A 24,989-nucleotide genomic window follows, 5' to 3' on the forward strand; every position below is an offset into this window, starting at 1 on the left:
CTCTTTCCTGCCAAGGCAGGGGGTCGGACTAGATGATCTACCTAGGTCCCTTCCGACTCTAGCTACTATGAAACTATGAAACTATGAGGGGGGATTTAACCAGCTACCTGAATGGTGGTCCCAAAAAGGATGAAGTAAGTATTCTCAGTAGTGGCAGATGACAGAACAAGGAGCAATGGGCTCAAGCTGCAGCAAGGGAAGTCTAGGTAGATATTAGGAAAAACTGTCATGAGGAGAACAATAAAGCACTAGAACAGGCTACCCAGAGAGGTTGTGGAATCTCTACCCTTGGAGATTGTTTAGACCTTGCTAGACAAAGCCTGGGCTAGGATAAAAGAATTCTGCTTTAAGCAGGAGGTTGGATTAGATAGCCTCCTGAGGTCCCTTCTAACCTTAACTTTGTATGATTCTATTATTTTAATTATGTAATGAATAATTAGGTGTTTGGGAACCAATCAGACTACATTTCTGGTTAATACAAAATGTATCTCACAAACCATGTTACTTTTTCCCCTCAATTATGCTAAATTATGCCTACATTCTCATATTAAAAGATAATATTGGAATACGCAAACTGATCAAAGGCAGGTTTTCCTGCTTCTGAATTCAGAAGGAATTCACTACGTTTCTACTTGTAAATCATGATTTCTGCCACCTCAACTGCAATCTAATTCCAAACTATTAGCAAACAAAAAAAACTCTGAATATTCTAAAAACTATGTTAATGCATTTACTAAGGACAACCATGTTGATGAAAAGTTTCACTTCATTTCTACTATAACATGGGGAACGTTGATTAAACTAAGCTTAATAGATAAATGCTAACCTTTGGAAGGAGAAAAATATACTCGGAAATAAGTATAACACACGACCAATACAAACAAGATAATGATTGTACTACTCTCTATAAGAGTAGCAAGCCCTAGACTGGGACTCTCAACCTGAATTCCACTCCTTTCTCTAACACATTTACATTTAGATGACCATGCTTAGGGCAATCTGCTTGTACACCCAGCCACTTATTCACAGGGCTTAACTCACCCTAAAAATGGCACATACAATCTAAAGTTAGCTCTCGTCAAATGAAAACCAACTTTAGATCGGCATGGACTAGCTTGACCTAGCAAGGGTTAACTTGGCCTACTGAATATTTGCATGCATTCTCCGTACAGCACTGAAGCTAGGAAATCCAGCCACTCTCCACAGCCCCAGGGCTGCACTGTTTTTACCCCCCACTCAACCATGCGATTTTTAGCGCCCCCAAATAAGTGGTTATTTCAGGGTGGTAAACCACTGGAACCACCAACTCCCCTACCCACCCCACCGCTGGCACTAATGGTTACCTGCTATTCTGGAGTAGGTCTCTTTTAATATTTCTAGTTGGTGCTGTTCTGTTTTGCATAAAGGAAAAGATATTCACTCAGAAACAAGGAGAGACTGAATCAATAGCATAGTAGTTAGATCACTCATCTGGGATGTGGGGACCCAGATTCAAGCCCCTGGTCTCAACTGGGCAGAGGTTTCTTACATCTCTGATCATCAAGCTAGTGTCAGTTTTGGAGTCACTCTATCTAGCGAGAAATTCCATCTTGGAAAGAGGAAACCTTTCCTGATTAAAGTTCCATCAAACTGTAAAATGTTTTGGTTTTGACAAATTAGCATTTTTAATAAAAAAACAAATTGCCAAAAATTTATCAGCCAGCCCTTGTACTGACTTCCTTTGTCAAATGCTTTGAAAACAAGAACCATGCTAGTTGAAAGCCAGAGCTTCTTCCATGTTGTTCTCCTGTGCCATTAAGGAAGCTGGGTCAGTCTAAATTTTTCCTTAATGATTCTATTAACATGAAAACCACAGAAATAAGAGCTAGAAAGGAAGATGCTATGTCTTTGAGATAGGAATTAGATATAGTCCAGTGAAATTTAGATAGAGTAGGAGTATTCAGCTTTGAGCTAGATATGGGGCTGTACAGTCAGTGAAGTCTTTTTCACAAGGGAAAGTGTTTTTGCTATTTAGCAGACAGCAAGATAAAGAGAAAAGAAAACAGAACATTCTCAAGCATTTTTTAAATCTAATTCTTTGACTCTGTGTCTTTCTTTCTCAGACATTTTTCTCCCATGCAACCACTCACAGTCTCTTTCCCCTAAGCACCTTTGCAAGAGATGGAATTAAAAGTATGTTCACCTGGGTCCCATCAACCGCTACAGCCCTACATAGATTCCCTGCTCATGCCTGGAGAACCTGTAGGCACAACTACTACTAGTAGTAGGCTGTTTCCCCAGATAACTGTCCCAGGGCCTTGTCATGGAGATTCAGAAATTCCTGAAATCCCTGGAGTCAGTGTGGTAGAGGTGATATCTTTTATTAGACCAACTACACAGTTGCAAAAAGGAGGAAAAAGTCTTTATTTGCAGGGTTTGGGGCAAACACACCCTTCCTCAGGCATAGGAGAACGCAAAGATTGTAAAACTTTTCCCAGGCAGAAATGAAAATTTGTATTTCACAGGAGAGCTGAAGGGTGGAGTAAGATCTCCTGGCTGGAAAAGTTCATTTTTCATTTTATGCAAATTAGGCTCGATAAAAGTTGAAATCCCTAGAGGCAAGAATGGTGGAGTTGCAGAGAGCTGAAGATGCATCCTGCAAATATGGATTTTTACCCAGTACTGCAGAGGTCCACAGCATGCCCCACTTCCTTCCCTGCTTTATGCCTTATCCCAGCAGTCAGCAGGGTTTTAGAGCAGCAAGCCACATCAGCCTGGCTCAGGTCCCAGGCAGGCCAATTGTCAGGATCTCTAGATAGTCAGACACAGCCAGGCCAAGCTCTTGAGCTTCCACACCTGACCTGAATCCCTGGCTAATGCAATTGACCCAGTTCTATGTGACTGGATTGCCTGCTGCAAGCACCACTCAGCCCTTTTAAATCCACCTGCAGCCTCAGGCAGCAGGTACACCTTGACAACAGTTACCATCTACTCCAGCAAGCCTCATGTTCATTGCTGTCTCTGGTTCTCCTGGCTCCTGACTCAGTTTCAGGCTTCCTGACCTTGCTCTTGGATCTCCTCTGGAACTTGGTACCAGCTCTCTGATCACTCTGGCTACTGACTTGTTTTTGGCTTTCCCTGACATTCAGCACCTGGTGTTCTAATTCTTCTGGCTTCTGACCTCAGCTTGCACCCTGGACTACATCTCTTGGGTATAAGGAAGAAAGAGCAGAGTGGAGTTCCAAGTCTCCCTTGTTCCCCAATTCTGTATCTGGATTTCAGGTTTGAAATCAGAAATCTGCCTACAACTGGCTTACTAAAGCTTACAGTAAATCAGGAGACTTCAGAGATTTCCAGGGAAGCAATGCTGAAAGGAAAAGCAGTGATCAAGGTAGGGAGAGTAGGTGAGCAGAAGGAGTTGATTTTTCAGAGGCCTCATGGGAGCTAGGCAGCCAAGAACCATGCAGAACTAATGCTCAGCAGAATCCTTGGCTTTCTTGCCTGTCGTGTTCTGTGGAGTATAGGGATTCTACAGGTTGTTTAGCAACAGAGCTCCCCAGTTTCTAATGCATGGCATATTTGCTTTTAATGTTAAGCTAAATTACAAAAAAGAACTCTATAAACTAGAACTAAGGCTGGCAAGTTATGTAGTAGTAACTTATGGTGGGGGTAGGGAAGCAAAGGAACCTTACAAAATGTTGCATTTACCAATGATCAAGCAAACCAACACAACTGGAAACACAAGTAATTCAGAATTATGATTTGAAGAAACTTTATTTTTGTTGTGTTTTAAAATTTAAAAAAAAACAAAAAAACCATGTTTACTTAATATATCCTGCCATCCCCCTGCTCCCTCCCTCCAGGACTAGCTATATTCATATTGCTGCTTTGACTGGTTTGCTGCAGCTACTAAAATAGAGCATAACAAACTCAATTAGAGGGCTCAAGAATTATTCAAAGGAATAACAGTTTATTCCTATATTCCTGAAAGTTTTGGAATGCACAGTTAAGTTGATACAGACCAGCTTCAGCTGTACTACTAGTTCTGTACTAATGTCCTAACAAACCCCCGCTCCCAAAAAGCACACTTATTCTTAAAACACCCTTATCTATCTATAAAAGGTTCATTCTATCAAGAAGTGCAAAAACCTAGAATGCGATATTCTGTTAGCCATATTTCTAGGAAGTCTAGTTTTCTAAACCTGATGATTAAGTATTTCAGTATACTCACAGGGAGTTTGATATAATGTGGTTTATGTTGCAGTTAGTGAGAATTTACCAAGAAGACACCATGACCCAACAAAAAAATGTTTGGACCCTACACTACAAGGCTGGGGACATGCATTCAAAAAGCCTGAGCCTGAATTGATTCAATCTTTTGCAGGTTAATCTAACCTGGCTAGGCTGAACCAGTTTGTAACTGGACAGTCATTGTCTCTGGACTGAGGAAATTCAGGTGCATGCCTGCAGTGGTTCAGGCTAGAAGCTGGGGGACATGAGAGCAGCCCTCCCTTCCCTTGTGCAGAACTGAGCTGAGGGGGGTGTGGCCAGGCCACCACAGGACCTCTGATTAGGGAGGTTTGCCTGCACAGTCCCAAGCTTTTCCCCACTGGTTGCTCAAGGGGTGGGAGTGTTGCCAGACCCTAGCCGCCTGCTAGCACTCTGAGGCAAGGGGGGGGGGGGGCATGCAGTGCATGTATCTGGTGATGATATGGAGCTTTTCAATCTCCATCTCCCTACTACTACTGCAGCAAACTGACAGGCAAACAAGCCAGCAGGAGGCTGGTAGCAGTGATTATCATCTCATCAGCAAAAGATAGGCACTCTCCATTACTCCAAACTATTAAAAAGCTTACCCGCTGATCTGTTGATTAGCTCCAGATAGCTCTATGCAGTCACTGTGCTGTGTCTCTCTCCAGTTTCACTGGGACAGGAAGACACACTCAGACACCTCTCAGCATTAGCTAGCATACCACATGCCTAGGGGCTGTGGGGCTGGAGTCGGTGGTGTAGGAGACAGGAGGGAGGGGGACTCTCTGCTTAAGCAGTGGGGTGGGGCATGGGGAAGCCAGGCAGACCCTGCTGTGTCTACAAGTCTCTGCCAAGCTCCAGCCAGGGAGCAGAGGGGAGGGGCCAGCTCTTCTGTGGAACAGAGAACTCCACCCAGCCCAGAGAGCATGCCAGGATGCTGGGCATGTCTGGTTTATCTTAAACCAGCAAGGGGTCTGGGACAGGCATTGCATAAACTGGTTTGAGCCAAATCAGTTAAGTCTGACACTACATTCAACCAGGTTTCTCTCAAAACAGTTTCATCCATTTTCATACTGGTTTATGTGTGCTGAACATCTGTTCTGTTACAAGTTTACACCAGTTTCTGATTGCTTAAACTGGTTTATGTGTAATGTCTGTCCCTAGCCCAATGGTCAAAAGTGAGGAAGAGCATGTCAAACACTAAGCATCTGATCTTACTCAATGTTAAGTTGCCAGCTCTAACTTTTTCAGTTTTAGCAGATAAACTTCAGCAATGGCACATAGAGGAAATATTTCATTCCAGATCTGTAATGGGCCATTACATTTCTGTACTTCTCTTCCGTACAGTGATGGTGATCCACAATAACAAAAGAAGCAAATAAATGACCAGTTGGGTACAAGTGTTTGTATACAATTGCATTGTAAATTCATGGAAGAGAAGGCTAGTTTCAGGAAAACAAATTACACCCATTTAGTAAGCAGGCCCACAGTCAGAGTGTTAAATAAGATCTGTGAAAATACCACAGTGTGTAGGACAGAAACAAATCTGTCTCATTGTCTCTTCAGAGGAATTTAGATCTGAAAAAAATTTACAAATAGAAAACAAGAATTATTTGTGATATTAGGTATTTTACTGCTAAAGTTCTTTCAAAAATTCTCAAAGTGGTCTATTACTCATCTTCCATGGACAGATAACAGAACCACCTTTTGCAGAATATTTTCCTGGTTTTGTTTCACTCCAAGAAGAACAAAGAGGATGGAAACAAGTTCTTTGTGGCTCTAGGGTACAGGCCAAAGGGCAACAGTCTCAAACGGCAGAAGAAAAAAGTTAGGCTGGAGATTAAATGGAAGACCTTTCTGACTGTGAGGGTGGTTAAGTACTGGAGCAGGCTACCTAGAGAACACCATGCCTGGAAATTTTCGTGGGCAGTTTACACGGACACTTGACTGGGATGGTTTTTCAGACCTGGCACTGGCCTTTTACAATATCAACCCGAGCATAAAGACAGTCCCTATGGTTGCCATCGACAGCCCCTGGCTTGAACATCTTAGACACATCATTAATGACTTCCAACCCTTCCTAGAAACAGATAACCATCTCAAAGTATTCATGGGGGACAAATCTGTTCTGGCTAACAAGCAGCTCCTCAATCTCAAAGGGCATCTCTCAAGCAACAGGCTCTAACTCCTAGTCTCACCAAGGCAATGGACCCAGATGCCTTCTGTGCCCTAAAATCAACACAGACCACATCATCACTGGACTGAATAACACCGGCTATAACATCTGAGATTCATTCACTTGCCACTCCACCAATTTACACCCTCATCTGCTTACAATGTCCCTGTACTGCCTACTGGACAGACTGGCCAATCGCTACGAAATGAACGAATACCACTTTCACATCAGCTGCAGAAAGACATGCAAATGTGTGGCAGAACTCTTCAGCCTCCCTGGACACTCCCTTGCTGACCAAAAGGTGGTTGTTCTCAAAGACCAAACCTTTAAAACCTGATTTGAATAGGAAATTGTGGAACAAGAAATCCTTCACAGACTGGATTGTTAAGTATGGTTTAAACAGGAACTATAGATTCTTATCCCATGACCTGGATTAGCTTTTGTGACTCCTTTGCTCCTATGGGTTTACTGTTTGTTTGTTTATTTCTTCCAGTACTGCCCCATCTCCCCACTTTTCTCTCCCTCTCTTCTCTCTCCTTCCCTTCTCTTTTGTATTCTGATTTGTCTCCTTCTTATAGTCTGCTTTCTGCACATCCTTTCACAGCATTTGATGAAGTAGCTTCAGCTCACAAAAGCTTATGCTATATATATATTTGGTTAATCTATAGCAAGGGTTCTCAACCAGAAGTACTTGGAAAGGCCCTAGGTACACACAGGTGGGTGGGGAGGAAATATTGGCACCCATCACCCCACACTGCTACCTTGCAGAAGCCATGCTGGGGCAGGGCAAGGGCAGCAGCAACATTTTGTGGGCTACACAGGCATTGCCTGACGGGCAGGACGTGGGGGGTGGGGACAGGGAGAAGCTACCTACCACTCTGTACTGCCACCCCCCTCTGTGTGTGGCCACTGCCACCCCCCACTCTGCATCCAGCCACCACCCCCACCGCCCGCTCCACGTCCAGCCACATTCCACCCCCCACACACACGCTCCACATCCAGCCGCCAGGGGTAGCTTATTGAAAACCCCTGGTCTATAAGGTGAACAATCTTCACTGACTTGGGGAGAGAGCCCCCACATCCTTCCAATCCTCCCCCAAGGATCTGCTAGCTCCCCAATCTGCCCACCCCTCCCCCTACCCCAACTTACTTCAGTCAGGCTCCCAGAACCTGTGAACACTAATAAAACTGGCCCTAGGAGTACTATGTGGGACTGGGGCCAGTTCATCAGAATTGGGGGGCTGGGGGGGTTGGCAGAGAGGCCCCCCAAGCCCCCACACAGGCCCTGATAGCCCCCTGATCCTCTCAAGCCCTCCCACATATCCTACTTCCCACTGATCTTCCCAACTCCCCCAACCTCATTTATCCTCTGATCCCACTGCAAACCCCATGCTCTCCCAATCCCCTCCAACCCCCTTCCTACTAACCCTCCTCATCCCAATTTATCTTAAATTGGGTGGCCTTTTTTAACTTGATCTAACGTCCCCAAATGTCTGCACATACCCAAGGTTAGAATCTGCAATAACTCAGTTTCGGCCCTGGTAAACATGCACAATTGTCACACTCTGTCAGTTGCAGTCAAAGAAAAAATGATTTAACCTTGAAAGACATTCTGGTCTTTTACTCATCAAGGCTGATTATATGTTCTGGTGAGGAACTGATTCCTTAAAACATGAAATCTACAGGATGAAATTTTGCAAGAATGGGCTTCTAATTCACAGAATTCATGGGTTTAGAAAGCAGTCCAGTCATCATACCAAAGTCTTTTTTGTTTGTTTGTTTTAGTGGTATAATTGTGGAGTAAAATTAAAGATACTCTTACTTTTTTTCAGATCCATTTCTTGCGATGCAGCTGAGTGAGTAGGACTTAATGTTGGTAACACAGACATCCTGTCTGTGATCTGGGTGGAGGTGTCTGTGGACCAAAGAATTTCCTCCACTGTAACAGCAGATGATGACATGTTGTGTTCAGGGGCTTCAGTCAAATTATCATCATCTGTAGATCCAGAATTGAGCCCTGGGGCTTCTGTAACAGTACTCAGTGAAATTTCCTGTAGAGCCTCTCTAAATAAACTGGTATTTTTGTGCATTTTATCAACATGGGATAAAGGGCTTGTGGTCCAGTAGGACTGAGGCATGTTGAGATCCACTGTGGGGGCCACGCCTGAAATATTTTCAACCATATTTGGCAAAGGAATGTCAGACGTTGGGGTGTCACCATTCGTGGCTAGGATATCACTCCCATTTGAATACAAGCAAGTCTTTTCTAACACACCTGGAAGAAAAAAATATTGCAAAAATCATCATCACATTTGCCATGATTATTCCAAAGATTCAACGGTTTGCTGATTCAAATTAAATTGCTAATCTCCCTCATAACTCATAATAATTATGAAAATTATGTTTTCTCTTTTAAAGTCTCTCAGATCGAATGCAACTACAGTAAGATTTTCCAAAAAGCAAACAAATAAAGTAAATAATAATCATCAAATTAAAGCCTCAATCACTGCATAAGTAACCGTAATAACCTACTGTCTAACAAAGATAAATAATCCCTGCAGACTAAAAATATTTTAGCCTTACCCACAATTAAGTCACTGAGCTCAGATTATATAGTGGGGGAGGCATGATGTGTCCTTCATTTAACCATCATTGTAATAATTAGACTAGAAATATTTTTCCTTCCATAGCATCATTACTTGTCCTCCTATTGCCAGCTGAATCTTTTAGAAGGCTACTTTGTAGTTTCATAGAAGATATATTTTTAACTCCGTAACATTGTTTTCTATGTATAGTATTATGCAATTTAAATATCAGTGCTACAAATAGATTCATGGGTTATTTGGCTTTCTTCTCTGGCACTCAAGAGATTGTTTAAAAAAACAGTTTTATATTCAGTATTCAAGACAGTCAACATCACTCCTATCAGTTTGCAGTTTACTAACTTCCATTATATTTACCTTTATGTGTCTGATATTAGAAAATAAGTATTAGTTCATAAATCAAAATATGTAAATTGCTTTCCAACAGAATACTAGTGTACCAAGATGATTACATGGCTCTATATACATCAGAAAATTGAACTCAACAAATAAGAGAATCTGAAGATAATCCATAGTTGTTACAGAAGGATTTAATCATGAAAATGTGTTAATTATACACAGGAAAAACTGAATGTGCTGGAAATTATTAGATATATAAACTAATAACATATATAAAACTAATATTATAATAATGTTATAAATCTAATAATTTCTAGCACATTAGTTTCTAAATTAAATTAAAGTATATATAGTACTTTAATGTTTTGCAAGGAGTTGTGCCTTGCGGCTGTTTCTGTTTAAGAAACGATACCAATATCAATGCACAAATAGAAAAATATACTCCGAGCACATCTATACAAGATGCTATGGCGCCGTAACAACATGCTACAGTGCCACAGCATCTGTTAGCAAAAACTGTGCATCCGCTACTACATTGCTGTAGCAACACGCTCCTTTGCTATATAGCAGCCAAAAATAACTCTGCGCTGCCAGCCGAAAGGAAGTACTAAATGACAGCACAGTAACAACGGGGCCATACAGCCATGTGTAGATGAGCCTCCATTACAAATAATTAAATACAGTTCCTCAACACATCAAATAGTTAATCAGCTGTTCTTCAGCACACCACTAGCAAATATTTGTATTATTTATAGCCACTCTTATTGTCTTTTCACCAAATGCTGGAATGTGACAGTGCTCAGCAGCATGTATTCCACTGAAGAAGTCTTATTTCTGTACAGCTGATTTTACCATTCAGGTATTCTACAGTTTCAAGGTTATGCTGCCTTTTTGATCACACATCATGGCCATTCTTGTTTTTAACTTCGCTAGTTCAAACTGTTTCAGTATCAGTGTAGAGAAGAGAATGGATAATAGCTATGTGACAGCCTGCTGGAATATGGCAGTAGTCTACCTCCAATTCCAAGTTAAAAACAGTTTTCTGATGCATGTTATTACAAAACAGAGAAGTAAATGTGAAAAATGCCTTTCTCTTTACACACAATTGCAACAAGACTTTTCTTGTAAAACTAATATTTAAAGCAAAGGTTTAAAGTGTAGTTTCTTTTAACTAGGCTGTATACAGCAAGAAGGGAAAAAATCCTTTGGTTCTCTTCTCAGTTCTAGTCTTCTTCCTAGAGATCTTTCTTCCTTGACTCACTCAGCCCCTAAGACTACACAGGTCATCACAACTTGTATGCATTGGTACGAATTAAATCTTCTTATCTGCTCTTTAAGCTCCTGAACTCAAGGCAAATACTGTGGTTCTTCTGATTCTGTCATTAAATCTCCTTCACAAGCTTTACCTTCACCTGTTCTCCTCGTCACCGCTCTCCCTTGCCACAGAGGGCAAGACATGTGGCAATGGCTATAAATCACAGGAAAGCACATATAGGTCAAACCTCGGGATGTTCAACATCACCTCAGCACTACCAAATCTCAAAAAAAAACTTCTTAACTGGAAGGGCAATCAAATAAGCTGCTTAAGGAAGCTATAGCATCTCCTTCATTGGAGGTTTCAAAAAGAATGGAGAGGTGTCCATTTGAGATGGTTCAGAAATAGTGAATCCTGCATCAGTGAAGACGGTTGGACTAAATGATCGTTATGGTCCTTTCTAACCTTATGATTAATCTCCAGGAACTTCAGCCTTCACACTGATAGGCTTTTTAACTCCCTTTCCATACACCTCTTCACCCTCAATCTAGGATCAATTTTAGCATTCACCAAAATGACAATCTTTGCCAAGTATTGTGCCCTTCTAATCTCTCTGCCACCATCTTCCCTTTTTTCAGTCACCGTGTCCTCTCCACAAAACTCTCCACCTGCCCCACATACGCAATGCATCAATGCCTCAGACTTCTCTACCTCTCTCAGCCCTCTTTTCCCTATCATCCCCTTTACCGGCCTTTCTCTTTCCCTTACACACTTTGGAGTTCAGCTAAATTACATGAAGTCAGACCACACAAGCTTTCGAGTGAAGAGCTAGACAGGAGGTATTTCTTTAAAGACACAACTATAAGTGACCTAAGATTGACTGCATTAATCTAAAAAACTTGTGGATATCAAAAAGATTGCTAAGAAGAAAAAAAGAACCAAAAAGACCAGGAATATGGAAGACTCATTTTCTTTATCTCACTTTAATTGTGTCATTTTAATGGAACAACTGGCATTAACCAGAGAAAAATCTGAAGGGTTATTGGGAAATAACAGGGTTCAGAGGAGAAACTAAGGTTTGAAATTTACCAAAACCTATATTCATTACAGACTCTTTTACTGTTGTTGTTGTTATTTAATATTGTTTACCACTTATAAATTTTTATGCTTCTTTTAGTGAGAGGACCCCAAGAAACATTATACCTGTATTTATGGTATGTAGGGCATGTCCAGACAAAATGCCTCTTACAGCATTTCAAAGGCGTTTGAGATGCCACAAAATGCATGCTGGGAACAAAAAAAAACCATTCCCCACGCTGATGTATTTGCAGTGCAGACTCAGAATTTGGCACCTGAAAATCAAGGTACCAAAATAAAACATGGGTGAAAAAAGCAGGGCAGGGCACAGTAGGGGGCTTTCTCGGTCCTTTCCAAAGCCATGTGCTAGCGGGCCGGGCCAGATCTATTCAGCTTGCACAGAGTCCAGGTCACACAACGCCGCATCGCCGCCAGCTGTGCCTGAAGCCAGACCATAGCTGCACTGGCTGCTGCCACTGGCACCACAGGGGGTGGGAGCAGTGGGGCAGGTGTGCAGTGGTCCTGCTCAAGCCCCTCCAGAAAAACGTGGTGGGACCCAACCCGGCCCAGCCCAGCACAGCCCGCTAGCGCACCGTTACGCTGGACCAGGAGGCACAGCTCCTAGATGCACAGCTCCTATGCAAAGGCATGCTGGCTGCATCATCTGGGCTGGGTCAGGCCAGTGGGGTGCATTTTCCGTGAGGTGCAGGTGGCAGTGCACGGCTGCAGCACTGTGCCTACAACAGGCCATGGCGCATCACCGCCTGAGCCTCATGGAAAATGCACCCCACTAACCCAACCCAACCTGACCCGACCCAGGCCGCACAGCTAGCGTGCCTCTGCACAGGAGCTACACACCCCAGAGCTGTGCCACCCGGTCCTGTGCAAAGGCATGGTAGAAAGCCACACTGGGCCAGGTCCTGCCACACAGCTCCTCCCCGCACACATCGTGGGTCCGGCAGTGCTGCCACTGGAGGCAGGACCTGGCCCAGCGTGACACCTGGTCTCTATGAGTGGTGCGGGAGCCCAGGCAACAGAACAAGTGGTCTGGGGCTGCCTGAAAGCCCACGGCCCCATGCTGCACTGCACCGCACCAAGCTGAGCCAGACCTGCCACGAGCAGCACAAGTGGCACCAGCTTGGGGATGTGCCATGCAGCTGGGGGCTCTGGCTGCAGTGGGCCCTGAGCAGCAATGGCTGCTGCTGCGGGGGTGAGTTGTGGGCCCTGTGGGGAGGGGCTGGGACCCTGAGGGTGGCAGGTGGCTAGGACAGCTGGGACCCTGCAGGGGGGGACTGAGAGCTGGCAGGAGCAGGGGCTGAGACCTGGTGAGGAGGTTGAGGCCCTGTGGGGGGAGGGGGGAAGTCCATGTGCTCTGCGGAGGGGCTACACCCTGTGGGGGGGCAGGGGACCCACCCCTCCTGAGCAGCCCCCCCACACAGCCACCCCAAGCCCACAGTCCCCTCACAATCCACCCACAACATGCACATCCCCAAAGCCACCCCTAGATGTGCCTCACCCACATAACCAGCCTCAAACCACAAGCCCCATACCCCTGCAAACCTCACCCCCACAAACCCTACACCCATCCACAAACTCCTCCAACCCCTCCGCTCCAAATTGCTTTACACTTGTAAATATATTAATAAAACATTGCCCAAATATATCAATAAAACATTGCCCTCTCTCTATATAGTGGTGTTTCATTTTAATAGCAGAAGAACACTATTTTGGGTATTTTAATGAGAGAATTTGGGCTGCCCAGATGGCAGAGCAGGGGTACCACATCTAGGTCTGGCAGGGACACAGCCTTGGGGCTACAGATCCAAGTGGGGAGAACCTGTCACAGGTGGCAGCAAGTCACAGCCAGGCAGCAGCCCCCACTGCCAGACTGCTGCAGTGGGTAGAGGGTGCAGGAGCCACTCCAAGTCAGAGCTGTTGCAGCAGTCCAGCTGGCACAGGGTGCTAGTGTCCCCATTTATCAGCTGGACCGGCCTCAGAAGCTCCTGGGGACAAGCAGCCCTGAGCTCCTTGCCAGGACATATTTTTGTACTGCTGGGGCCAGCACAGGTGGCTGCAGATCTGGGAGATCTGTTGGGGCAGGGTTATTTTGCCCCAACAGGCACAACTCTCCCCACACCAAAGTGCTTATCCAGGCACATGTGCTGAGGCAAAAATCTCCAGCTCAAATTTCTGCCACTCATGTTTGTGCTACTGCAAGCGCACGTGCCTGCATGTGTGCATGCGCCCTAAGTGTCTGTTTTTCCATCAGTACGTATTCATCATTTTCTAGGAGTTTGGATTTGGAACACTTTGCTGTTGTTTCATTGTTTCACACACAGGTAAAAATTTCCAGCTCCAAATTATCTCAGCAGCAGCAGCCCCTAACAGATCCTTCTAGTCAGACCAGACAAGAAGAATGAATGTGCAGTGATTGTACAATTACAGTAATAATGTGACTTGCTTAAATCTTAGCAAATGCCACCTAGCCTCCTCAAAAATTATTTGTAATTTGTTGTAGGTTTCTTTTACTGTTATTTCTCTCAGACCAAGTAAAGGCATTGCCTCTTGTTAATTATTATAGTACTATGTTTCAGTTTCAGACTTAAGGAACATTAAGTTTAGTCTTTAAAAAAAATAAAAATGTAATTTTTTTCCCCAATGTCTCAGAACTCAAAAATAGCTGAAAGTATATTGTTTACACTCTCCTTCCTCTTTCTTCAGCTTCTGCCTCCCCTTCCTGCTCTGTCAAGAAAGCCATTTTCCAAATAATAAACTAAGCCTGGAAATTGCAACCAAGAAGTGGAATGGATCAAGGAGTTAGGAATTTAAAAGTATTAAAATGATTATTTTTATATATAACATTCAAATGCAGGGTGGGAACATTGCTGATGGACTGAAACCTCTGGCCTAGATAGATGTTTGGACAAGGGAAAAATAAAGTTATTCAACTGCCCTATTCTATTCCCAGTCAGGTTTTACTTCATTCCCAGGTTTAAGTAGAATTCTACAGATTTCTTCTCATCACTTAGCTATATTTTTCTAATACTTACTGATTTTCCTCAAATACTTGCATACTTACTCAATCTTTTTCTCTTTCATATATTCACAATTTCTAGTTCTCATTTTCTCCCTTTCTTAATTGATAGTATAATTGTAAAAGCCACTGTGCTGAGAATAAGTCTAAAGATACTATGCGATATACATGAGAATAGAAAGAAAGACTAGATAGTGGGAGTTAGCATGCCCTCACTCAGTGGCTTTGGATTCCTTAAAGCCTTATTTAAAAGTCCATGGTCCAAACAAAGCAAAAAGCAAAAAATTGTAAAACAAAAAACATAAATTAAGTAAAAAGGAAAGTAAGAAGGTTGGTATCATTGCTGAAACAAAGTAATGGTTCTTGGAATCATATTGTATGTACAGTTCCATATGTCCAAATTGTTGGGTTTATTTTCAACTTGAGCTTTACTTTAGTATTACTGAAGCTTCTAATAATTGCATCTTTTGTTTTATAACTCATTATAAGTTCTTATAAGGATTTTTATTTCTAAATAACTTGGTTATTATGTCAATCTAAATGGAATGCTTAGACATACCCAAACATGCCAAGTTAAACTAGAAGTGGGAGTTAACAAAATAGAGAGGTCTAATGAAGTGGAATCTATGAACTGATCAGATAAACAGAGAAAAGACATAGTTCTTGATTGACTACTGAAAATACTCAGTAGTAAGTAGTCAATAAGGCCCCTGGTGCACGTTATGTCTCTGGCATGATTAAGGTGTTAATCACACCAGAAATAGCAATTGGCCACACATGTTCCTAGAATTTATGGCACCATACAAATCACAAAACTGCCACAAAGATATTACTCAAGAAACCATAACCTGAATGTACAGCATGCCATGCAGGGACTGCCCCAGAGCAGTCCTGATCAGCTAATCAGTGGCTGGCAGGGAATGCCCCAGGACTCAAATCCCAGGGTGGTGCCTGCCAGTTGATGGGAGACCAGGACCTCACAGGGGCTCCAACTCCAGAACTGTTCCAATCAGCTGATCATTGTTTGGCAGGGACTGCCCCAAGGAATCAAACCAATCCCAGGTCAAACCGTAGGGCAGTCTCTGCCAACCAACTGCAGATTGTGACTGCCTCAGAACTCGAGTCCAGGGGCAGTCCTGATTTGCCAATGATCAGCTGATCACTGGCCAGCCTCAGAGACCACAGCAGGGCTCAAATGGGACTGTAGGTGCCTGGAGCCAGCCAACAATCAGCTGATTTTGGAGCACTCAACCTGCCAGTGCAGGGGGAGCCTGGGATCATAATCATCATAATCCCAGGCTTCCCCTGCACTGGCCATATGGAGTGATTGGGATCTGCTTCCAGTCCCATAATCATACTTCCTGCCATATACAGTAAAAGCTCCATTAGCCAGCCCCTTACAAACCGGCATGCTCTATTAACCGGCATGCTGGCTTGTAAGGTAAAGCACAACCGGAAGTGCTTCCAGTTTCTCTGAGCCCCCACAGGCCGGGGCAAAGCAGCCTGTGCAGGGCCTGCCTTCCTGGCTTGTGGGCACCACAGGGCCTGCGGGAGGGGTGTCACCGCCCCAGATGCGGCGGGAGAAGCGGCGGCCCGACCCAGCAAGGATGCCTGTTCGAGCCGTTGAACTAACCGGCATATTTTGTTATCTGGCATCCCCCAGGCAATGCCAGATAACAGAGCTTTTAGTGTACTTGTGGCATGGCAGGAGATGCAGGTGAGACTGGGGATCAGATCCCACTGTGCTTGTAAGTAAATGTCTGTCAGGGTCCTAAGTCTAATTGGTATCTCTTCAGCATGGCCAGCTCCTATATGGAACTATGCAAAATGAGACACACAGGGCAAAGGCCAGAAGGCAGTTTGAAGGCAGGAATGTGAGGTAGCAATGGCTAATAGTCAATGGGTGGGTGTTGGCCTTTGTGCAGTGTTTAAACTAAAATCTGCCAGGATAGCAGAACTGCTGGGTATTATGGCTCCTTTCAGACTCAACTGCAAATGCAAAGGAACTCAATACTGGGCCTGGACCTTTTGAAATATTTAGATCATTGCAGCACAATTCATTTGGAGAAATGCACTGAGACCATGCAGAACTCAGCACAGAAAGTAGTGGCTGATTAGACAGAATGAGATCCTAACAAGAAGCATATAATCTCCTCCAAGAATTCCAGGGAGAAAAAGTTTCCCAAAAAACCTAATATTGCCCTGTAAGCCCCTAAAAAGCTGTATATTATTGTATATAATGAGACCCAGAATGGCTCCCACTCATTCAGGTGGAGGAGTTTATAAATACTCCTAAAACCACTGTTTTCATAGGGTCCTCCCCTTCTCCTGTGCTTGAGATTAAAGAAGAACCAAGTTTTAAGAGCTCATTGCAGGATTATCGTAGTAGCTCATTTTTGTGCTACATTGGCCAGGGTGGGTGGATGGGATGTGTGTGCACACGTACTAGTGGGGGAGGATAAGTTTGTTTGGGTTTTTTAATTAATATTGCCTTCTGAGGAGTTCATAGACCCAGAGGGTAGGTTGCTTGGTTCAGTTGTGGATTCATTTTGTTATAACTTAGGAATTGTCCAGTTCAGATAATCAGTCGCTAAACAGGTGGTCACTAGGTAGCCTAATTAAATGGTATTCCTATTACCTTGTCATTCTTGCTACAGTGTCCTAGACAACTTAGACTATGTACCTTCCCTAGCATAAATAAATGTAACATAAGCCAAAGAACATGACTTGTACCTCAAGCCCCTGAGTGCACTCTTGCAATCTACAGCAATGTTAACTAATCACTTTGTGTAGCTTAGCCTAGCTATACTGACTCTCCAAGATAAATACTTGTCTCAGCTACTAAGTCAATGTGTTCACATGCCAGACTACCAATTCTCCACTGGAGAACCAAAAAGATCAACTCTTTGTATAGCCCAAGTCAAACATCCATCTTAAAACAACACTTTTCTGGTAAACCGCATTTCCACCACTGCAGATGTATTAACAGGGATGGGGACCTAAAATTATTGTAAAAATATCATTTTGCTGAAGGGCATCAAATGCATGCTATTGTGCATGGATACAATATTATATGTTGCTTGTCTGACAAGCAAATTCATTTGATGCGGTTCTGCCAAGTGGTCCTATGACAAAAAAAATTATATCTGAGCTACAAAATCGCTGAAGTATATGGAACCATTCTTTAGGCATGTCACAAGACCTGTCTTCATTTTTATTACATACAGTGATAATACATTAAACAAATACATAGTTGATGATTATCACAGGAGATGGTGGAAGACCACATTAAACAGAGTTTATAGGAAGCAAAATGCTGTATCTATGCACAATTTTAAAGATCCCATTTCTTTGAATCTGTTAATAAACATAAAACTATTTTTGTTGCACTTCAATAAATATCAAACGCTTTTTGTTTAAGGGTTTGCCATTACAAAGCATCTATGACTTTGTGGTATTTTGCCCCATTTAAATTGCTCATATTCAATTCAGAAATGAGTCAATTTTAAATAATAAGCCTCTGAGTAGGTCTAGGATATTTGACATCTCAAAGAAAAAGAATGACAGTTTTCCCTGATTCTTCTGACAAATATGCTTGTTTTCAAGCCAGGAATATTTGCGCAGAATGACACTACTCAAGGAGTAAGGAGCTATTCAATGCAAATAAGGGCTTTTGGACAGCACCCATAATTGTACACGCAATCTTAAATAAAAAATGATCTCCATGTTTTATATTTTAGTCTTCTCTAAAGAGCTATTAAAAACCCTTTATTAATAACTGCTCATTTTTCTTGGAACTAATCTAAAAGAAATCCACTTTAAATGGCTTTACTTCTATCCGCTGATATTTTTAAGAGAAAAATGAACTAGTAAATGCAATATGTACTATTAAAAAATGTAAACATACCTATTGAAAGTAAAATGTATTATGTCTGAATTCCAAAAACTCAGTAAATAATGATACAGGAGTTCAGGATCAGGATAGATGCACATACTATAAAGAACCCAGAAAGCTGTTCTAAATAGAGCACTTAATTTTATTTTCTCATTTTGATGGCTTCCAAACTTCTGTCGCTGCTTATTTTTCTGTGTTATGAGTAAGAAGCATTCATACTGTATGATGAACCATAAAGTAAATTCTATCGAGTCTCTCCAGTTAAATTTAACTGTATGAACTGACCCTGTTGGATCATTCTATGAACATCTACCCTCCCTTTAAAAGTTACCTTGCAACTAAACATCCTTCAGGACAACAAGAAAATAAAATCCAATTCTGAGAGATGCCAATTGTTCTCAGTGCCCATTGACATCAATGGGAGTTGTAAGATACCAGCACCACATGATATCCAGCCCTCTGTTGCCTTCAAAGTGAAATTGCTTAGGTAGATCTACAAATCAGCCTATAAGGCTAGGGACAGACATTACATATAAATCAGTTTAAGTGATCAGAAACTGGTTTAAACCTGTAACAGAACAGATGTTCAGTGCATATAAACCAGTTTGAAAATGGCTGAAACCAGTTTGAGATAAACCTGGTTGTATGTAGTAGCAGATTTAACTGATTTGTCTCAAACCAGTTTATGCAGTGTCTGTCCCAGGTCCCTTGCTGGTTTAAGTTAAATCAGAGTCCCCCAGCATCCCAGCATGCTCTCTGGATTGGGCGGAGCTTGCTGCTCCACAGCAGGGCTGGGCCCTCTCCTCTGCTCCCTGGCTGGAGCTTGACACAGACTTGCAGGCACAGCAGGGTCTGCTGGCTTCACCGTGCCCTGCCCCCTGCCCCACTCACTGATGAAGCAAAGATCCCTGCCTCCTCTCGGCCACAACAGGGACCGTAGCCAGCATGTGGACTGCTAGCTAATGCCGAGAGGTGTCTGTGTGTGTCTCTCTCTCCAATTTCACTGGGATAGGCAGACAGAACAGTGACCACTTAGGGAGTTTAGAGCTAATTAACAGGTCAGCTAGTAAACTGTTTAAGAAGTTTGAAGTAATGTGGAGAGTGGTTATTGTTTTGCTAATCGGGTGATAAAGACTGTTATCAGCCCCACCACCAACACCACCACCTCTGCTGGTTTGCTCGCCTGTCAGTTTGCTGCAGACAGTATGAGGAAGCAGGGAGGGAGATTGAAAAGCTCCGTATCATCAACTGATGCATGCACTGCACACACATCCCTTGCCTCAGTGCTAGCCCAAGGCTGGGGGCTGGCAACACTCCTGCCCCTTGAGCAGCCAGTGGGGAAAAGCCTGGGAATGTGCAGGCACACAACCCTAATGACAGAGTCCTGCCTGGGCCTGGCCATGCCCCCCTCAGGTCAGCTCCCCGCAGAAGAAAAGGGAGTGCTGCTCTAATGCCCCCCCTCCCCCCCCGCTTCTAGCCTGAGCCACTCCAGGCATGTGCCTGAATTTCCTGTCCAGAGAGAATGTCTGTCCTATTACAAACTGGTTCAGCCTAGCCAGGGTAGACTAACCTGAAAAGATTGAATCAATTCAGGCTCAGGCTTTTTGAATGTCTGTCCCTAGCCTAACAGGCTTGAACAAAGAACATTCTCAATTTCCTACTCTTGCTTTCTTCTCTAATTTGACCCAGTCACTCAACAAGCAAAAACTTCAGATTAGTCTAAAAACCAGATTTCCTCCACAGGAATTCCAGCAGGTCACTGCCTCTACTTCAACATGTGAGAACATTTATTGAAAAGCACCCTCCTAACAGATTCACAAATGTGCAGTATGTCTGGCAAGCAATGGAGAGAAGTACAAGCACGGACAAAGAGTGGCAAAATTTTAAAAACTTTAAGAAATACTTTTCTGATTTCTGCAGTGGGGTCTTTAAACTAAATGTGGTCTTTTATGTACAGAATCTAAGAGTATTCTTACATGTGCTGTGGAATGCAGTGCTGAGCACTTTAATAGCGAGCCGTGCTAATTAAAAGTGCCTACGTCTCACTTGTGTCAGAATCCCTGCACTGAAAAGAATGGCAGTGGGACACTTTGAACTAAATCTCACTGAATGTGTTATATTTCAAAGCGTCCCACCACCATTTTTTCAATGCGAGGACACGCGGGAACGCTGATACATGTGACGTGGAAGGCTGCTGGAGTGCATCAATTTCCATGCTCCAGCAGGCTCAATTAATCAAGTCTGCTCTGATGCACTGGGTTTCCAAATATTCATTATGTGGGGTTTTTTGTATTCAGATATTATGATATTATATTACAACATATTATGACCCAATATTTCAAGGTGACTACTGATTTGGGGTGTCTTACTTTGTAGGCATCTTTAAAAGGTTTGATTTAAGAGGGTGAGTACCTAGGACTTCTGAAAATCCTAACACGGCTCAAGTAGGACACTTCAAATTACTAGAATAGATATGTACTTTTCCATCTATTGTTCTTTCCATAAAAGGAAGACTTAGCATATGAACATAGAATAATGGAGCTTGAAGAGGTTTTGTTCTTTCTTCACAAAAGGCCTTTTTCATTTCCTTAGAAAAGCAAATCTAACACAGGTGAAAAATCAGAGTTGACAGCCCTGAAAACTTTTAAATACTCCATTTCATCTAGTGATAGATACAGCATTGATTACATGGATGCAATCATTTATACAGAGCAAGTTTACCTACATCTCGCCATAACGTACCTTACCCTGACCTGAAAGAAACACATCTAGTGCTGACCAGGTAATTCATGTGCCTTGCCCATGAAATTCCTGGCTCGTCTGCTAAGGGTTCAAGGAAGGGTGCTAGTTAATACTACCAACAACAAATTGATTTCTCTAGTAGGTCTATGTGGAACTGGATTCAAATCATGCACTCATTTCATATACTGTACACACTCATGTCACATCATACCAACGTTACCCTGTAAGAGTCTGTTGCTACTGATCTGTGCTGAATTTCAATTAATAAACTGGACATAGCCTAATTCAACTCTCAGTATGAGTTATGTTATGCTGACCTTCTGCACACTTTAAGGATCTCCCTAGGATTTGCTCATTTATTTCTGTCAGACTTTAAAAGAACCAGCATGGTGTCATCAGTGAACTTAAAACAAAACCACTCTATTTTCTTTAGGAGAAAATAAACTGTAGCAGTCACCATAATTCCAAGCTGTAGGGAAATTCTAAAGGAATCTATGATCAGGCCTTCAGTAGAGGGAGTTAAGTTTGGGAGTCCTTTCTGAGAAATTTTCTTTTATTTTAACATTTTCTCTGTCTTCATAATTTATCTGGTCTTTTATTGTAAGTTTCCCTGATCCTCTTTTGGGGAGAGTGACAAATACATTTAATAAATACATAAAAATAAAACTATGCCTGGTCCAAAGTGCCAGGTCATCTCCTGCTCATGCTGGATTTATGCAGATATAATTCCATTGACATTAGTGGAGTCATCTGATTTTTAACAGTCACATAAAATAAGAACTCCATACCTCTGCCCAAGGGTGGGGAGGTGCTAGATTTCATAGACATCAGGGCTGGAAGGGACCTTGGGAAGTCATCGAGTCCAGCCCCCTGCCCCAATGGCAGGAAGTCAGTTAGGGTCAAAGGATCCCAGCAAGATAAGCATCCAAACACTTCTTAAAGGGGTCCACAGTAGGTGCTTGCACCACCTCTAGAGGGAGCCTATTCCAGGTGTTGGGGGCTCAGACAGTAATGAAGTTTTCCATTGCATCAAGCCTAAAATGGTCTTGGAGGATTTTGTGACTGTTGATCCTTGTCATCCCTTGTGCCACTCTGGTGAACAGGTGTTTCCCCAGATCCTGATGCATAACCCTGATGTACTTATAGCCTGCCACCAGGTCACCCCTGAGCTTGTGCTTTTCCCGGCTGAAGAGTCCCGTGGCTCTCAGCCTCTTTTCATAAGGCCTATTTTCCTGCCCTTTGATCATGTGCATGAATGTCCTCTGGACTCTCAAGTTTCTTCACATCCTTCTTGAATTGTGGAGCCCAAAATTGGATGCAGTACTCCAGCTGCTATACAGATACTTTCCCCTAAGGAGGAGATTGAGTGTGACAGACAAATATATCTACTTTCTATCTTCTTTCTCATTCAGTCCAGGGCAAAATATATGAAAGATTCAAATGGGAATCAGGAAAATAAAAGGGAGGTATCACATTTCGTAATTGTCTGACTTAACTGATCTTTATCTGCTCCAGCTCGTTGTCATTTTATCAATAGAACTCAAATGTTAATTTTCAATCACTACACTCATTAGTGTAGTGTTTCGGCTTACCCATCACAAGCCAAATGAAAGGACCAGCTCTGACAAAGTCTTGTTGCAAATCACCATTCATAGACAGAGTTGAGGAAACAGATTCATGAATTTGCCAGAACCTTAAGTGCTAGCTAGTTAGATACTATTCAGTTTTATGTCTGCCCATGCTAATTACTTTGATTGTATGACATTTAAGATGGCTAGTATTTTTAGTACAGAAAAATGCAATAATTGTTTATATCTTTCCACACTTCTGCAATTTGAATTGGCAAAATGCTAAATTACAAATATGTAGTTCAAGTATTAAGCCAGGCAGTATCACTGATACAGGTGTAGATATACTACTAATTCTCTTTTAATTCTAGAAGTATATTAGACTGAAATTGCAGCATAGTACTCACCTACAAAAGTAAGCAGGATCACCAACAAAAGGATAAGAGCACAGATGCATGGAATCAATATTAGTAGCAAAAGTCGAAGAAACTTGGCCGAAGCCAGCTTCTGAGAGCAACCATCCCCCATGTTATCTTCATCCGTTCCCAAGACCTGAAGCACAGAAGAGCAAAATGTTATAATTTTGGTGTAATTCATTAACTCCATATGATATGTTTAAAGCCTAGCACTACCCAAGACACCCAACAGCAGTAGCACAAAGTATATGCAATAAATGTATTTAGGTCATAATTGAAAGACAATCCATAAATTTACACTAACCCGTCAACAAATATAAACAAGATACATCAGCCATACATTTGGCTCACCCTTTGGTATCTTAGACGTTATAATTCTACCAGTATAACTAAACCTCTCTGCTGAAGTACATGAATGCCTAGGTGTAGATAAATGCATTGAACTCTGAGACATAAAATACAGACCAAATTGTAAACATTGCTTAAAATTGTAAGCAATGCTGCTTACCTTGCCCATGTGTGTAGGGAGTAGTCCTGTTTGAAAATTTAAGAGTTGCTAATTAGTGAACGGGCAAGTCAGTCTTTCCAGATGTATATTATCCAGGAATCTTTTAACCTATTATAAATCCTGTTAAACCCCTCAGTGCTTGTGTACCATGCTGTTTTCTCATCTTCAAAGCACTTTGAACTCCTACTATTTCTCACAGTACAATGCATTTAGTGGAGTCGCATCATACGTGCAGTACAGTGGAGTCGCATCATATGCACATTTAACTTACGCGAATTCAACTATACACGCTTGGCAAAAAATAAATAAATAAATAACAATTTAAATAGTGCAGGTGATTCCACCCACCATTCCACTCAATGAGCATATACCTCAGAGTGAGCATGAGATAGGAGATGTGAATCTGCTGTTCCCTCAGTCAGTCTCAGTTCCCACATGCCTCTCATAGTGTGAGCATCTCATCGCGCTGAGTGTGATTCTAGTGTTTAAAGACACACATTTTTCATACAACAAGGCCCCTAAATGCAAGCTAACTACTTTGTCTGGTGCTCAACCAAAGAAACAGCAATGTGTTCCAACACTGGAGGAAAAACTGGCTGTGTTGGATTTATTGAGAGATGGTATGTCGGTCTCCAACGTGACACATAAATATTTTGACTATACACGATTTTCGCCTTACGCGCTGACTTTAGAACCTAACCCCCCGCGTAAGATGCGACTCCACTGTACTCTCTAAAACTGCTATTTTTATTTCCACTATAGAAATTGGAAAAATGAAGAAATAGAAGGTTTAAACCAATTTTCTGAACTCAATGGCACTATTCAAAGTATAAAGTTAAATATATACAAAAATTCTTTGTAGGATTGAAGCTTAAATATGTAGTTAAACTGTCAAACATATATATGAATACAAAGCACCTTGTATGCCAAAACAGAATTCAGGGCTATGCTCCAGTCTACTGGAAAAATACTGTAATTTTTAAACAGCAACACAACAAATTATAAACATGTGTTTAAGAGGAAGATGGAACAGTTGTTCTGAAAAAGTTATTTTCCATTTTAAGTACATAATCCACATTCAAAGAGTATATTAAATGTCTTAATTTGTATTTACTTGCAAGATTCTAAGGAGTATACCTCCTTGGC

General features: G+C 42.4%; 1 protein-coding gene across 2 annotated transcripts in view; it reads right to left on the minus strand.

The window, feature by feature from the left end:
* Window positions 1-23,468, minus strand: part of CORIN (corin, serine peptidase) — a 236,358-nt gene extending 212,890 nt beyond the window's left edge. For both annotated transcript variants that reach the window (XM_019553231.1, XM_019553230.1), the window contains exons 1-2: window positions 23,327-23,468; window positions 8,229-8,681 (exon numbers count right to left, since the gene is read on the minus strand). In XM_019553231.1, coding sequence (XP_019408776.1) covers window positions 8,229-8,681; window positions 23,327-23,447 — 574 coding nt within the window. In that variant the 5' untranslated portion in view covers window positions 23,448-23,468. The remainder of the gene's footprint in view (window positions 1-8,228; window positions 8,682-23,326) is intronic.
* Between the last annotated feature and the right edge of the window lie 1,521 nt (window positions 23,469-24,989).

Source organism: Crocodylus porosus, unplaced genomic scaffold (genome assembly GCF_001723895.1).
Source record: "Crocodylus porosus isolate Cpor-Errol unplaced genomic scaffold, CroPor_comp1, whole genome shotgun sequence".
Taxonomy (NCBI): Eukaryota; Metazoa; Chordata; order Crocodylia; family Crocodylidae; genus Crocodylus; species Crocodylus porosus.